Source organism: Aspergillus brasiliensis (genome assembly GCF_001889945.1).
Source record: "Aspergillus brasiliensis CBS 101740 unplaced genomic scaffold ASPBRscaffold_2, whole genome shotgun sequence".
Classification (NCBI taxonomy): domain Eukaryota; kingdom Fungi; phylum Ascomycota; class Eurotiomycetes; order Eurotiales; family Aspergillaceae; genus Aspergillus; species Aspergillus brasiliensis.
This window is the reverse complement of record NW_027137443.1, coordinates 1657017-1670980: the sequence shown is the minus strand read 5'-3', so window position 1 is coordinate 1670980 and position 13964 is coordinate 1657017. Positions and strand designations below refer to the sequence as shown.

General features: G+C 51.5%; 2 protein-coding genes across 2 annotated transcripts; both read left to right on the top strand.

The window, feature by feature from the left end:
• Window positions 1–4070: 4070 nt before the first annotated feature.
• Window positions 4071–9232, top strand: ASPBRDRAFT_192166 (mitotic regulator LTE1; the record flags this gene model as incomplete). The annotated part of the gene is made up of 3 exons (XM_067620444.1): window positions 4071–4459; window positions 4541–8922; window positions 8985–9232. The coding sequence occupies 3 exons, from the start codon at window positions 4071–4073 to the stop codon at window positions 9230–9232; spliced, it is 5019 nt and encodes a 1672-aa protein (XP_067483235.1).
• Window positions 9233–10095: 863 nt separating this feature from the next.
• Window positions 10096–12941, top strand: ASPBRDRAFT_192165 (DIL and Ankyrin domain protein; the record flags this gene model as incomplete). Its single annotated transcript, XM_067620443.1, has 4 exons — window positions 10096–10273; window positions 10448–10890; window positions 10953–11357; window positions 11430–12941. 4 exons carry the CDS (start codon window positions 10096–10098, stop codon window positions 12939–12941), a joined length of 2538 nt encoding a protein of 845 aa, XP_067483234.1.
• Between the last annotated feature and the right edge of the window lie 1023 nt (window positions 12942–13964).

The window sequence follows — 13964 nt, the reverse complement described above, 5'->3', positions numbered from 1 at the left end:
TGTGTGTGTGTGTGTGTGTGTGTGTGTGTGGGATGCGAGTGACAAATCGGTATGAGATGAGGCATTGTGACTGGGTCTTATAGCCGCCAACCTCAAGCACAGATACTTATCTTGCCTTGTAAACATGAGTCATGAGGTGTGATGGGTGAAAGATGCTGGTTTGCAATATGTCAAAAGTACCATGTAACTACTTGGTTTAAGTACTACCTCTTCCAGTCTGGTGGATGCATCTGCAAGAAGGAATGGCCTGGCCAAGATAAGCTTGTACCATCATTTCATTTAGAGAAAGAAACTACTACTGCAGGTGAGGGGCATACAGCAGAGAAAAGAGAAATTGCACTCGGCCGTGTTACCGTTGCCTTGGATTTCCCACCTCAGATCCCAATCAAGATTCAGCCTTGGATGATTGGATCAGGCGCCGGGACTCGAGCTTCACTTTTTTCTTGACCCCCTCTAGCGGGCGGGATGTGGGCTGTGATGTGCGATGTATCGAATTATACTAGTTTACCCCAACGGAATTGTGCTGAATGATGGGTTTGCCCTATCCAAATTGTGATTGTGCCTTGCTATATTCCATAAAAAAAGTAGGTTGCAAATTTACTTAGTAACTTGAAGTAATGGTGGAGGTTGAGGTGCGCGGGACTTTTTGACTCATGCTGGAATTTGATTGATTTAGATAGATAGTTGGTGGGATGTGAGCTGCAAGGCATGAAGAATCAATCCGCCCTTCCGGTCAGATTTTTTTCTCCTCCAATGTTTGCTTTTTCTGCAATGACGTCCTTGCGTCGGAATGCGGATAAGGCCTGGCCTTGGTCTTGATGCATCGGAATCCAGCCATTCTTGACCATTTAAGTCAATTAGTGTTACTACGCCTTGCCTCTCGATGGTATTTTCTATTTTTCACGCTTGGACATTGATTCATGTGAGGTTAAATCCTTAGCCATCAACTGGCCAGATAATAAGAATATAATTTATCGACTTAATTACCCTCCCATCTCACTTTTAGCTCTTCCCGTTCAGCCGCGAATTTAGATGCTAATTTACCAACGAACATCCCGGTCCATAACGGATCAAACCTGGTGCTTAAAAAGGCCACCAAAATCAGCGATCGGCCGGAGATCCGCCGCAACGGTCAGCCACTAAGAGGCAAGGATGAACCCAGAAAGGCAAGACCGGCTGTCATCCACTCCGCAGCTTCCCCCACCGGGCGTTCCTCCTCGAGGCGGTCATTGGCACTTAACGGCTCCCGAATGACCCGGCCAACGTACGCTGTTTTCCCCCTCCGATCCAATCGTGATCCCTCGTCGCCCTGCCCCCCTTTTTCTAACCCTCCTCTTTTCTTCCTCCTTCCCACTTTGATTCAATCCCTTTTGCTTTTTTGGGGCAATGGACTATCCTCATTCGACGCTTCCAATTTTCAAAGAGGCCAAACGAGGGAAATGAAGAAATAATATTACCATGATGATGGTAATAATAAAGGCACCTACTGGCATCTCTCCCACCATGATCCACTTCTTCTTGCGTCCTTTTTTTTTCCCCCTTTCACTATACTCTTTCTATACTCCCTTTGCGTCGCGTGCCCGATGCCGGCCCCTCTCACCCCTTTTTATGTAACCAGAAATAAATCCGGGTACCTGAATTAGGTAGTTAGTGGTTTGGGTCATGGTAGATGGTAACTAACTAGTTAGATAGCGTGTTACGCCCGACGCCAAAAGGAACTGGGTTCAGCTGATTGAGTGTTAAGTCGTAAGGAGAATTAAAGGAGTAGATACGGACGGAGTAGATACTACTAAAAGGGATGGACTAGTACTAGTAGTAGTAACCTAGTCTTTGGTGCTACCAGTTGGTAGTAACGGAAGCATTTCAGCTGCAGGCCAAGAGCAGGCATTCATTCATTCAGCTTCCCCGTAAATGGGATCTGAACACACCGTGACGTTAGCATCGGGTTCATCCACTCTCATTGGATATGGAAGACTACTGCTTACTATGACGGTCGACATGCAGGGCGGAGATAGATACTAGACTGTCGCTAACTACTAAGTATATAGGACCTACTCCGTACAGTGCCATGTATCGTTGCCTCGGCCTGGAGATTCTGACTGATCGACTGCCTCGTATCATTATTCAGCCTCGAAGTTCCGCTTCTGCACGGCTGCCGATCCGTGTCAGTTGATCAAGGCGGGATTCATTGGAGGGTTTTTTTTGTACTTTGTATCCGGGAATACGGAATACGGAGCTATCGGATGGCTCCTACTTACTCTATCTATCTATCCATCTATCTTCCTTTCTTTGAGATCATCTGGGGCTAGGTAGGTTACATTGTAGATTAGTAGCGTTTTGCATGAGATAGACGAGAACGCGCAGGTACTCGTATGATGTTGATATAGGAATGCTCGGTACCGTCCAGTCCCTTCTGCTGGTCCCATTCAGCCCACATGAACCATTCAGTACATACGGAGTAGAGTAAGTAGTTAATTAGTAGCTGCATCGCGTCCTGAGGAGACTTAATTCCCCTCAGGAAAAAGACCCCACTTCCTGTTGAGTAGGGAGGGAACCGGTGATTTTCATCAACTAACTAGCTACCTAGTACACTACCTACAGGACTAATTACTCCGGGCCAGGGGACTAAATCTAGTCCGGGTGGATGTTGCGGTTCCACGATCTGTGTGTAGATCGACCATCAGCTGACCGACTTTTGATGGCCTCAGCGAAGGATTTGGCTGATCGGAAATGTAGTCTAGATGCTAAGTACTAGGTATAGAGTAGAGTTAGGATTGCCTATCAGGCTCCCGTAAGTTGGTGCAAGGGAAGCGACAGAATGGGGATTGTTGACTGGCTGAGAGAAAAGGGACTACTGCCGGTAGTTGTGAGTTACGTAGTAAGTAGAAAGAGTGTGTGAGAGCGGAGGTTCCTCCGCTCAGCAGCAGCAGCAGCAGCAGCAGCTTGAATGAATGACAGTTTAGTCCTCCGTAGAAGAAAAAGAGTTCCAAGGTAGACACGGGTCAAAATTCCCCCTCCCGGCCTTTTTCTCTCTCCCCAATCATGCCATGGAATGGAATCCATCCACTTTGACTGCTGGGAACCATGGTTCGCTTTCTCCAGTTCCTTTCCTGACTACGTATATCTACTACCTACTGGTCCCTTCTCTCCCTTCTCTGTCTCTCCTTCTGTCCTTCTTATCCCCGACGTGCAGCAAATCATACCAAGTGAGAGAGAAAGAGGTTCCGATCTGTTGGAACGCGACCGGGACTAAAGCAAGTGACGGGCTGCTAGTAGTCCCCTTTTGGAGCCTTTCCCAGCCAGGCCCGGACTAATACCCAAAATAAAACTAAAATCTAAACCCTTCTGCTTTCTCTGCGCGTCTTTCCCTCTTCGCGCTCTCCACCGCGCTCTCCACTTCCTCCAAACTCGTTGCGCTTCTTTCTGATTATTATTGTTATTCTTATTATTATTATTACTACATCTTACTGCTTTTTGTCCCTGCTCATGACCTATTATTATCATCATCATCATCAGCAGCAGCAGCATCATCTACCATCTCCAGCAAGCATCAGCACCATCATTAGCACCAAATCCCCCAACCGGCTCATCCTCGCCTATTGTTGTTATCCATCGCCCGTGCTCTCTCGGTCTATTCTTTCACAACCCCCCCCCCCAAAGTCCCTATATTTTCGGTATTTATTTCTCCTAATCGTGATCTTCTCGCCCCGGCCACCCTTCTATTATTATCCCTCCGTAATCTCCTGTCCTTTGCCCCGAGCGTCCTCGATCGTCATTCTTGTCTCGTGCTACCGCTTTCAATTCTCCTCAATGTCCGACGCTTATTGCCGTCACCCTCGATAAAGATTCACCCGTTCGTGCAGGCTCTGGTCATGTCGTGTCGCAAGCACATATTGCGATCCCAACGTGGGCTGTCCCTGTCTCATCTTTCTTTTTAGTTCGCCGGCTCTGGTGAACACGAAGCCTCTTTCCGGCTCCCCGGGAAACAGAGCCTCTTTGGAGAAGAGCTCCCGCCGCGAGAGGGCGCTTGCTGCTGATCGTATAGTTGCATAGTCACGCCCGCGCTCATTATGGCGTTGAGCTCAACATCTGTCGACCGTTTCCCAAGTGAGCCAGGTCAACCGCAGCCGGATACTTTTTTAACGCGCATCAACCCAGGAACCCAGGCGAAGGTCCTAGCGAGTGCAGATAGTCAATATGCGACAACCGATCTACGACGCGCCCACACGGTTGCCCACGGGAGAAACACCAAGGAAACCCCAACCATTGGCTCGAGATCAACCCGGGGACGGCTCGCTACATCTCTTCTGCGGGTCAAGGACAGCCACGAGATATTGCGGAAGCGTTCGTTCAAGCGGCCTGATACCTCTCAAGCGCCAAGTGACGCAGCTGTAGGAGCTAGGGAACCAAACCACTTTACCGTGGGGAATGTTGGCCAAAATGGAAAGATCTTTTTAAGGTATGACTGTCGCAATCTGCTATATTTGGGGACATCAGATGCCGTGGCTACAATACTAACACCCATGTCACACTTCTCTAGACCGATTCGCAATCCGCCGACTAAAGAACCCTTCCCGGCGCCTTCTATTCCTTCACCCAGCCAATCCAGACAAGAACACTTTTCGCACGGACGTGGTGGCCTGGAGAGCGATGAGCCTTCTAGATGGTCGAACTCGCAGCTCTCTGAGCTACGCCCAGAGTTGATCCCTGAAGAGAGCTGCGAAGATGGCGACTCCATCAACACGGAATCGGCGCGTTCCCAATACCACGGCCTACCTCACCATCGACCTCGTAAAGCACACTCGTTCTCTACTATTTCAGAACAGCGGTCGGAGTCGCGTGCAGGTCGCGCAGGGGAGCTGCGTATCTACATTGATCGAGCGGATAATCGGCCGAAAACTGCCAATGAACCGTCACAACGTGCCCTTGAGGTTTCCATCCCTCGTTATAGGTTGGACTTGCCTCAATCCAGCCTCGACAATGAGACGGCCCTACATAGCTCCATCTATTCAAGAACTTCGTTGTCGGATATAATGCGCACGTCACGACTCCCGCGGGAATACTGGGTTGGTACTCTAGCTTCCGACAGCTATCTACGGAATCTCGAACGACCCTCCTTCGTCGGCTCGGTCTTTTCCGGCGCAGGTGCCATTGAGTTGCCTCGGAGTTCCGCAGTCAGTGAGAATCCTGTCTTCTATGAGTTGAAGGAGCCTATTGAACCGGCCATCTTCGAGACGCTGGTGTCTGAAATGGACAAAGAGTCAGTCGTTCGCTATGCCTCGGGCACCAGAGACATCAGCGCTGCTACGCCGGCACGTATTGTCGCTCAAATCTCATCAGCGTCATTCATGGATTATGAGCTTGTATCCGATTTCTTTCTAACATTTCGCTCTTACATTTCGACTGGCACGCTTCTCGCACTGCTTCTCGCTCGATTACGGTGGGCAATTAACCGCCTGCAGGATGACGGCCGGATCATCCGTATCCGGACCTTTGCAGCTTTGCGGCATTGGATCCTCAACTATTTTGTGGATGACTTTGTTCCCGAATATGACCTCCGCGCTCATTTCTGTGAGACGATCAATAGCATGTACGATGATGTCAAATCTCGACAGGGTGGTGGCATGAGTGATCTCAAGATCCTCATAGATCTCAAACGCTGCTGGTATGGGAAATCTTCCCTCTATTGGAACTTCCCAAATGATCACGACGTGTTCCAAAGCCCTGACGTTGCCATTCTTCCGGGTGACCGCGAGGCTGACGCCTTGGAGATGGTGGCTGGCGGTGACCTTCTGGCCCTGGTGCGTACCAGAAGCGGACTTGAAGCTGGTCCTGCGGGCACTGAGTACCGTCCGAATCATCACAGCCGGAATAATTCGTCAAACACAGTGAAGAGTGTGCCAATCTCAGCCGGAAGTGACCGAAGCTTCCAGGCGATCTCCTGTTCCTTACCCCCCAAGTCTCCGAAGCGCCTGTCTTTGTCCTTGGCCAACAAGGCACCCCATCCCGTACCGCTTATGCCGCTGAAGCCAACTTCCTCACGGGAAGCTTACCCACCTTCTCCCCTTACTTCACGCCGCTACCCCTATCCTGGACATTCCCACAAGCGTAGCGGCAGCTTCTCCGACTCTGTTCGAGATGACAGGGCTCCCTTCTCGCTGCTCAACCTCGAGCAACAGGGTGTGGTCGCCGGGCGGGAGGCGCTTGATCTCAGTAGTCTAATACGAGGAGAGCTCTACCCTCCGGCGGAGTCGTACACGATCATGATGGCACCTCCTTCCCCCCCTCTTCCATCATCAGCTAAGGATATGGCCTTGGACCGGCGAAGCACCACACATGGCATTCACAAGCCGGCCGCTTCAAGCTCTGGCGTCAAAACAATCATTGGGTCAATTCGTCGGGCGTTGAACAGTCGGCATGGCGGTCAGGGTAGTTTTTCACGGGCGATGAATGGGCCTGCAAATCCATCTCTTATGGGAAGGACATCGGCTCTCCCGAACAATGTCGCATTCGGGTCAGATGCCTATAAAGGTAGGAAGACAGCGGCTGGGGTGAAAAAGCCCACGAGGATCGATACTCTCTGTGACGAAGTTCTGAAGCAATATCGCGCTGCGATTTCCGAACAAACCGACACGAAAGCAGGTTCCCAATCTGCCGATTCACAGAATCATGGAGATCATCATTCTACTGCGCCTGGACAGCCGAGAGCGACAAGCCAGGTTACTGCAGGTAGTGAATCCATTGTCATCGTAGACGGAACAGGCCTGGGGATACCTGTCATGTCTGGCGCCATCGGGGAAGCCAATACAGGGCTCCAGCAGCCTCCTGGGTTTTTGGAGGCGGAGCCGTCACCTGCAACAGTGAGAGCTCCATCCCCGTACGCTCCTCACCAAAGATCGACCTTGGCAACCGATGAATATTCGTTGCCTATCTTCTACGACGAGCCCGATCCAGGCCCATCAAACCGAGCTTCTAAATTCCTGCGCCCCTCTGGATTCTCGGAATCCTCCCGCAGGTCATACTCCGTTGAACGGGGTTCTAGTTCGTGGAAAAGAACTTCATCTTCGTTACGGTTGCGAAAGTATGCTTCCTTCCAGAGTGGAGTTTCAAAGCATCGTCTCACCATGGGAAGTGACTCCGTCCCGCCGCTACCCCCTGGAAGCTCGCAGCAGCACTTGGATAAACCTTCTGGGCCGACACTACGTAGGCGTCCTGGTGGAGACTTGCGTCAAATGCGAAACGGCGGTGGCTCCCAATCTCGGCCCGATTCAGGGTCCTTTGTGTCCGATATCACATATCGTAGCTCGGGTGCTGACACGGCTGTCACCCGGGTTGAGGAGCCGTATTCGCGGCCCCAGACAAGTCTCATCCCTCCAAACCCTCGATTTTCGCTATTGACAACACACTCGTCACAGAATCTGCGGCGTTCCTTTGAGGATGCCATTGCACAGTTTGCGCAGATTCCCGATGACGATGATGGGGGTATCGAGTCAACTCTATTGAAACTCGAAGGGAAATGGCAAGGGGCATCTTCTGGGGATGCTGAGGCTTCCGCTGCTGGGCCAAGTCAATACCGCGAGCACTACGACCCGGGTGAGGTCACTGGGGAGGAATGGTTCCGTCGGAGCCGTGGTAGTGCTGGACACAACTTTGCGAACTCGGATGCGGTAGCTCGGAGACGCCAAACCTTCTATGGTGATGGTCTGACATATTCGCAAGTTCAGGGGCGCGTTGTACCTCAGCGACCATATTCCGATTCGATCGCGGAGTCTGAAGACTCGTACAGCTCTATACCTCTCCTAGAACGAGGATTGAGTGATGAGTCAATGAAGAAGCCCGTGGAAAGCCGCCGGACGTCTCATATGGCTGGGCCTTCTCGCTTCCAGCCCAGTTTCTCCAGCCGGGAGACGTCGGATATGGAGTCCTCTCACCCCTCTATTGACATTGTGAAGGAGACCGAGAGTATGAAGCGCATTCCGCGAGGCTCAACGCTCCCCAGCAACGCCCCTGGATCGAAAAAGCATACAGGGCGTCTTTCTGGGCTGTCATCTGGGATTTCAATTGACATGATCGATTCGCGAGAGGCTGCAGAGCAACGATTCTCTTTAGATACGCATAGCATGAGCGATTCGTCGCTTGGTATTCCGCCTCATCCGCTCGCTCACCCACCCTCCCCTCCGATGACAGTTCAAAATACTCGGTCCGTGGGTTCTTGGACTACGCCGTTGAACCCAGTGCTGTTTCAGGCCCAGCCATTAACGCCTGATCCTTCTCCCAGAAACAAAATGGCACAACAAGCAAATATTCGACCTGTCAACACGCAGCAGGTTTCAGGGGATGTTCTTTCTCAGTCCGAGAAGGGTCGCCGATTCCCGGAACCATTAAAGATTGCCGGTCCCGAGCATGTGCCATTTGTCCTATCTTGCGAATCACATGTTCTTGCACAGCAACTGACGTTGGTGGAGATGGCTGCCTTGAGTGAAGTTGACTGGAGGGATTTGGTGGATATGCGATGGAGCAGTGGCTCACCCACCATGTTGAATTGGGTGCAATTCCTCATGGAAGATGAGCACAGAGGCATTGACCTCGTTGTGGGACGTTTCAACTTAATGGTTAGATGGGTGCTTTCAGAGATCGTCCTGACACAAGATATTCACGAACGAGCACGAACGATTGGAAAGTTCATCCACACAGCAGCACATGCAAGAAGAATGTGCAACTATGCCACAATGCTTCAGATTGCCATCGCTCTTTCATCAACCGACTGCTCTCGCCTTCAGGCTACATGGGCTCTGGTACCCGTTGCCGACAAGCGACTTCTAAAGGACATGGAATCGCTAACACAGCCCATTCGCAATTTCCATGAACTCCGCCTGGAGATGGAGATGGCCAATGCGCAAGATGGTTGCATTCCATTTGTTGGTAAGATATCAAATTTCCGTTACATTTCATGGTGATTATGAAACTAACCCTGATATTTTTAGGCCTGTATGTCCACGACTTAACGTATAATGCGCAGAAGCCAGCACGAGTAACGACGCAGGACGGGGAGTCCCTGATCAACTTTGAGCGCTACCGTACCACCGCGAAGATTGTTAAGAGTCTCCTCCGACTAATTGATGCGAGCACCAGGTATCGATTCGAGCCCGTGCCGGGCATCATTGAGCGTTGTCTTTGGATCGCATCGCTTTCGGAGGAGCAAGTCCAACTGCGCAGCAAGCAGTTGGAGTAGGTCTTCTGCCTCGAATTCCTGCAGGCACAGCAGGGAAATGATACAACACTAAAGAAGGCATCAGAAAACGAGAGAAAAAGCAAAAGAAACGAAAAAAAAAAAATATCTACGAAAGACTTGCATAGAGGAGTTATCCATTCGGGCCACCAGCGCACCTAATATACCCCCAGCATATCGTCAGTCTATGATTACCAGCGACCAAGATATCCTCGATGAAATTCACTTTAAAGCCCACGAGTCAGGGTTGGCATTTTGTTATCATGTACAATAGAATTGCATTTGTCTGCGATGGAGGCTATTTTCTTGGATTTTTGGGATTGATGGTATAGCTTTGAGGATTTGTTCTTTGCATTTTGGGTTCATGAAGCGATATCCGCATGATTAGGGATGTTAGGATGGATAGCATGGATAGCATTGATATCGAAGCCAAACTATCCCCGTGGCAGGGGGAGGAATACTTTTGGAAATAATCTGAAACTCTTGGAAGTAAGCAAACCTGTAACCTGACTAAGGGGATGGAGGGAAATTCGCAGCTGAAGCGAGTGGAGCGGACGAGTTTCATCGGCCGGGAACATCCCAATCTCCTCTCTCAGGCTGCCGTTCCGCCTTGCTTGCTCTCTCTCCCTCCCTCCCTCTCCCTGAACATCATCTCTCGTGCTCTCTCTTCCCTTCCCCTCACCCAAATCATTCCCCACCTTCCATTCCACCTACTTTGGAAGACCGAAATCTATTCCGAAGGAGGCTGACCCTCCCGCGTGTCCCGTCTGATTCTCCTCCATGGAGCGAGAGCCAGAGCTTCTTTGCCCGACTTCCTCCCCTCCCTTCTTTGTTGGTTCCTGACGTTATCGCACTTCCCACCCGCCATGGACGCCTCCGGATCCCCCCGCGGGGCGTCGGACGACCTCGACCACAGTGACCCCGATCTGGCCGACCTCAGCGCGCCACGCAAGTCACTCCCGGATGATCTTCCCAAGTCCTTGGACGACCGCCGTTCTATCCCTCTCATCCAACCCGAAACGGAGATGTATGATGCCTGGCAAGGTGCGTTACTACCTCTCCTTAGTTGTCGCGCATGAAGAGGACCCTAGTGCGAGCGACTATATTTGCTCTTTTTGGACACTCGGGAGGATTACACGATCAGACAAACCCAGGAGTCGCGTGAGATCCATTATAACGAGAAGTGTAACAGGTGGCTGATCCGTGTCCGCTCCGCAGGCCAATCCCAATTCCTTACCACGCCCGTGGCCGCAAAACCCTTGAGCTTTAGTCTAGCCCTCGACGACCACACGCATGACGAAGAGCATAACCTACAGGCCCAGTATGGGCGCGGACTGGCCGCATCGACTGACGACGATAACGAATCCACAACCACTGCTCGGCTGGAGGACAGTGATGCTCGGTTGATGGAAATGCTTGCTGCGCAGGCTGCTCACCGGGAAGTTGAGTCGTTAGGTGCGGACGAGGAAGCCATCGCAACGGACGAGAAGCTATCAGACACCGAGAAGAAAGATATTCTTCAACGCAGCTTGAACATGGCGGCTAGTAATGGCGACGTGGAACGTGTTCGACGATTAGTGCAAGGCCATGCAGCAGAATATGTGGACGTGAATAAGCCGGATGAAGAGGGGACGGTGCCGTTGATCTATGCTAGTTGCTTCGTACGTGCCGCTCTTGGCCCGTTTGTCTGTTTGGGTATGTGCGAAACTAATTTTCGGCGTAGGGACACCAAGACGTGGTCTCAGCGCTTCTCGACGCAGGCGCCCATATCGACCAGCAAGACCGCAACCAGTGGAGTGCCTTGATGTGGGCCATGACAAATAGACACAAGACAATCGCAAAGATCCTTCTCGACCACGGCGCATCTCCGGATATCAAATCCTCGTCGGGCGGGACGGCATTTGACTTTGCACAGCCTGGGAGCGAGATTTCCGAGTATCTGCATGAGAATGGTTATCACTTTGGACCGAGTGCGATTGAAGACGACTTCTACGATTCCGGGTTTGGACACGGTCGCTTCGAGGAGGAGATCGCCGAGAATGAATTGAAGCGGCGCATGATGATGGAGGAGAGCGCCATCAACCTTGAGGTGGACTTATCGAGCCTGGGGCTCGACGAGAAATTTGATGTGAGTGGCTTGAGTTGAAAAGAGTGTTCCCATCCAATGCGCTAATGAGGTCGTTTGTTTGCCAAATTACAGTCGTTAGATGAAGAGGAGCTTGAAGAAGAACAGCAAGAATTCGTGTGGGATCGGTGTCTGAATGATCAGATGTTCGTCTTCCAGGAGAGCGAGCTTGAACGAATTCTCAGCATCATCATCACCAACATGACACCGCAACGGTCGCCCTCGCAGAAACCCGTCCCCGCGAACCTCCTCTTCCTCAGTGCTCGATATGCGCACTACCATGCTAGTCCCGAGTTGCTTGCCAAGCTGCTTGTTTCGGCGACCGAGAAGATCAACGATGTCGTTGAGCGACATCAGTGGGATATGACGATCCTGGCCTTCTGGATGTCCAATGCGACGTTGCTGCTACATTATCTGAAAAAGGATGGCGGGCTAGTGGAATCTACGGTGGAATTCCAGCTACACCTGGCCGAACTGATCAATGAAATCTTCATTCTCATCATCCGCGACGCCGAGCGTCGCATGAACAAAGTGCTCGACGCCGCCATGCTGGACCATGAGACCATCCCGGGCTTAGAGGACGTCCACTTTCAGAACGAGTGGAAGCTTTTCCGTTCTAAATCCAAGAAAGCGCCCGAGCCGGCGGAGAAGCGCTTCCGACCCCCATCCCCCAGGCGGCGCGCACAGGTCTCTCCGCGCAACATCACCTCTCTCCTCTCCTCCACGCTCTTTGTCCTGGATCTCTACGATGTCCACTCCGTGATCACTACGCAGATCATCTCTCAGCTCCTATACTGGCTTGGAGCTGAAACCTTCAACCGCATCATGTCGACCAAGCGCTACCTGGCGCGGACCAAGGCGATGCAGATTCGCATGAATGTGTCGACTCTGGAGGACTGGGCGCGAAACAACAACCGTCAACCGGAACATTATGAGAACGGCTCGACTAGTAGCACGGGAGAAAGCACAATGGAGTCTGCGCGTCGGCATTTGGCGCCAGTGATCCAGCTCCTACAGTGGCTCCAATGTTTCTCGTCGCTTGGGGACGATTTCGAGTCCCTTGTTACGACTCTACTCCAGCTGCAGCAACTCACCCCGGCGCAGCTCTTGCATGCAGTCAAGTCGTATCGACCCGAGGTTGGCGAGAAGGGGCTGACAAAGCCAGCCATGAAATTTTTGATTGAGCTACAGCGCGATCCGGGACTGCTGTTCCGAGAGCAAGCGAAGCTTCAGGCGCCCAAGCCAAGTACCACGGCGCCCGAGGCAGGCTCGACCGATGGACGTCCGCAGACACCTCCGGCCTCAACAGCTTCAGAGACGGCCGGCTCCCCCTCCACGCGAGCTTCGGTGGCATCACCTGGCTCGAGCATAGCATCTCCGCACCCAGGTCCGTCAGCGTGGATGGATGAGCGCAGTAACAATGTCTTCCTGGACCCGTCCCTCACGCTTCCCTTCTCGCTGCCCACGAGCACAGATATGCTGATTAGTTATGGGGCGGGCTGGGGCGGCACGAACCGAGAACGCGCGCGCAAGTATATACCAACGGTACCTCCGGAGGTGCTGAGCCGGTTTGACCGGGACAGCTGAAGCGCATGAAGAAACAGGGGGGGATGCGGAACTGGATACCCTAGGATTGCATTTCTAGTATATATATATATATAGCTTTTATCTATTACTTCTCTGATCTGACGGGCATGTTTGGAAGCCGGAACTAATGATTTCCTTCCGCCTGCAGTGGCTGGTGTACGTCGATACGTTCTGTGTTATGTAGCGTCCCCTCAGCGAAAGAAGGTGTAGGTTTTTTTTTAAAAAAGAGTAGTAAAGAGTACAACGGATTCCATCAAACCCCGGACAGAAAGATTGAAAGAGAAAGGAGCAAATGACGAGCGTCAGAGATAAAAACCCCGCCAAGGCCACAAGCGAAGAAGGATAATGATGAGCATGAATCTTTCCTCAAAGGGGGCTCGGGAGATGAAACGCAATGGGTGGGCAAGTGATATCTTATTATTATCTTCAGCAAGTAGAAATTTAGTCACCGACTAGACTAGGTGGTTGGTTAGATAGTTAGTTAGTGAGTTAGTTAGTCTAGTTCTAGACTTGACAGTCAGCCCCAAAAGGGCCGTGCCATGCCATCACGCCTTTGGGGGCAAGCGCCGCTCCACGACTTGCTTTCTAGACATGGTTGGGGGGAACAAACTAGTACGTAGATAGATACTGAGTAGGCTAGACGGGGCAAGAGATAGTGGAAATCCAAATTAATCAATCACTCAATCAATCAATCAATCAGGGCCGGCCAGATTCATTACGTGGGAGATTAGACTAGTACTCCCAGTTAAGACGGTAGGGCCGAAATCGAAATGGGAAATGGATCCAGAAGCATGACGAGTCGCGCACTTCCGTTCGTCGTCATCACCCAACGCCCCCGATTCCTGTCTACGCAAGTGAATCTCCACTTTTGGAGGGATGAGATCGCGGTAGATATATAAACTAGTTTAAAGGGGGAGGAGGGGGGGGGAAAGAAGGGAATCGAAATGAGTAAACAGCAGATTGAGTTGGTTTTCTCATCTGTCAGTGCTTTTTCTCATCTTCGCTAGAAGTTACTTACTTTTC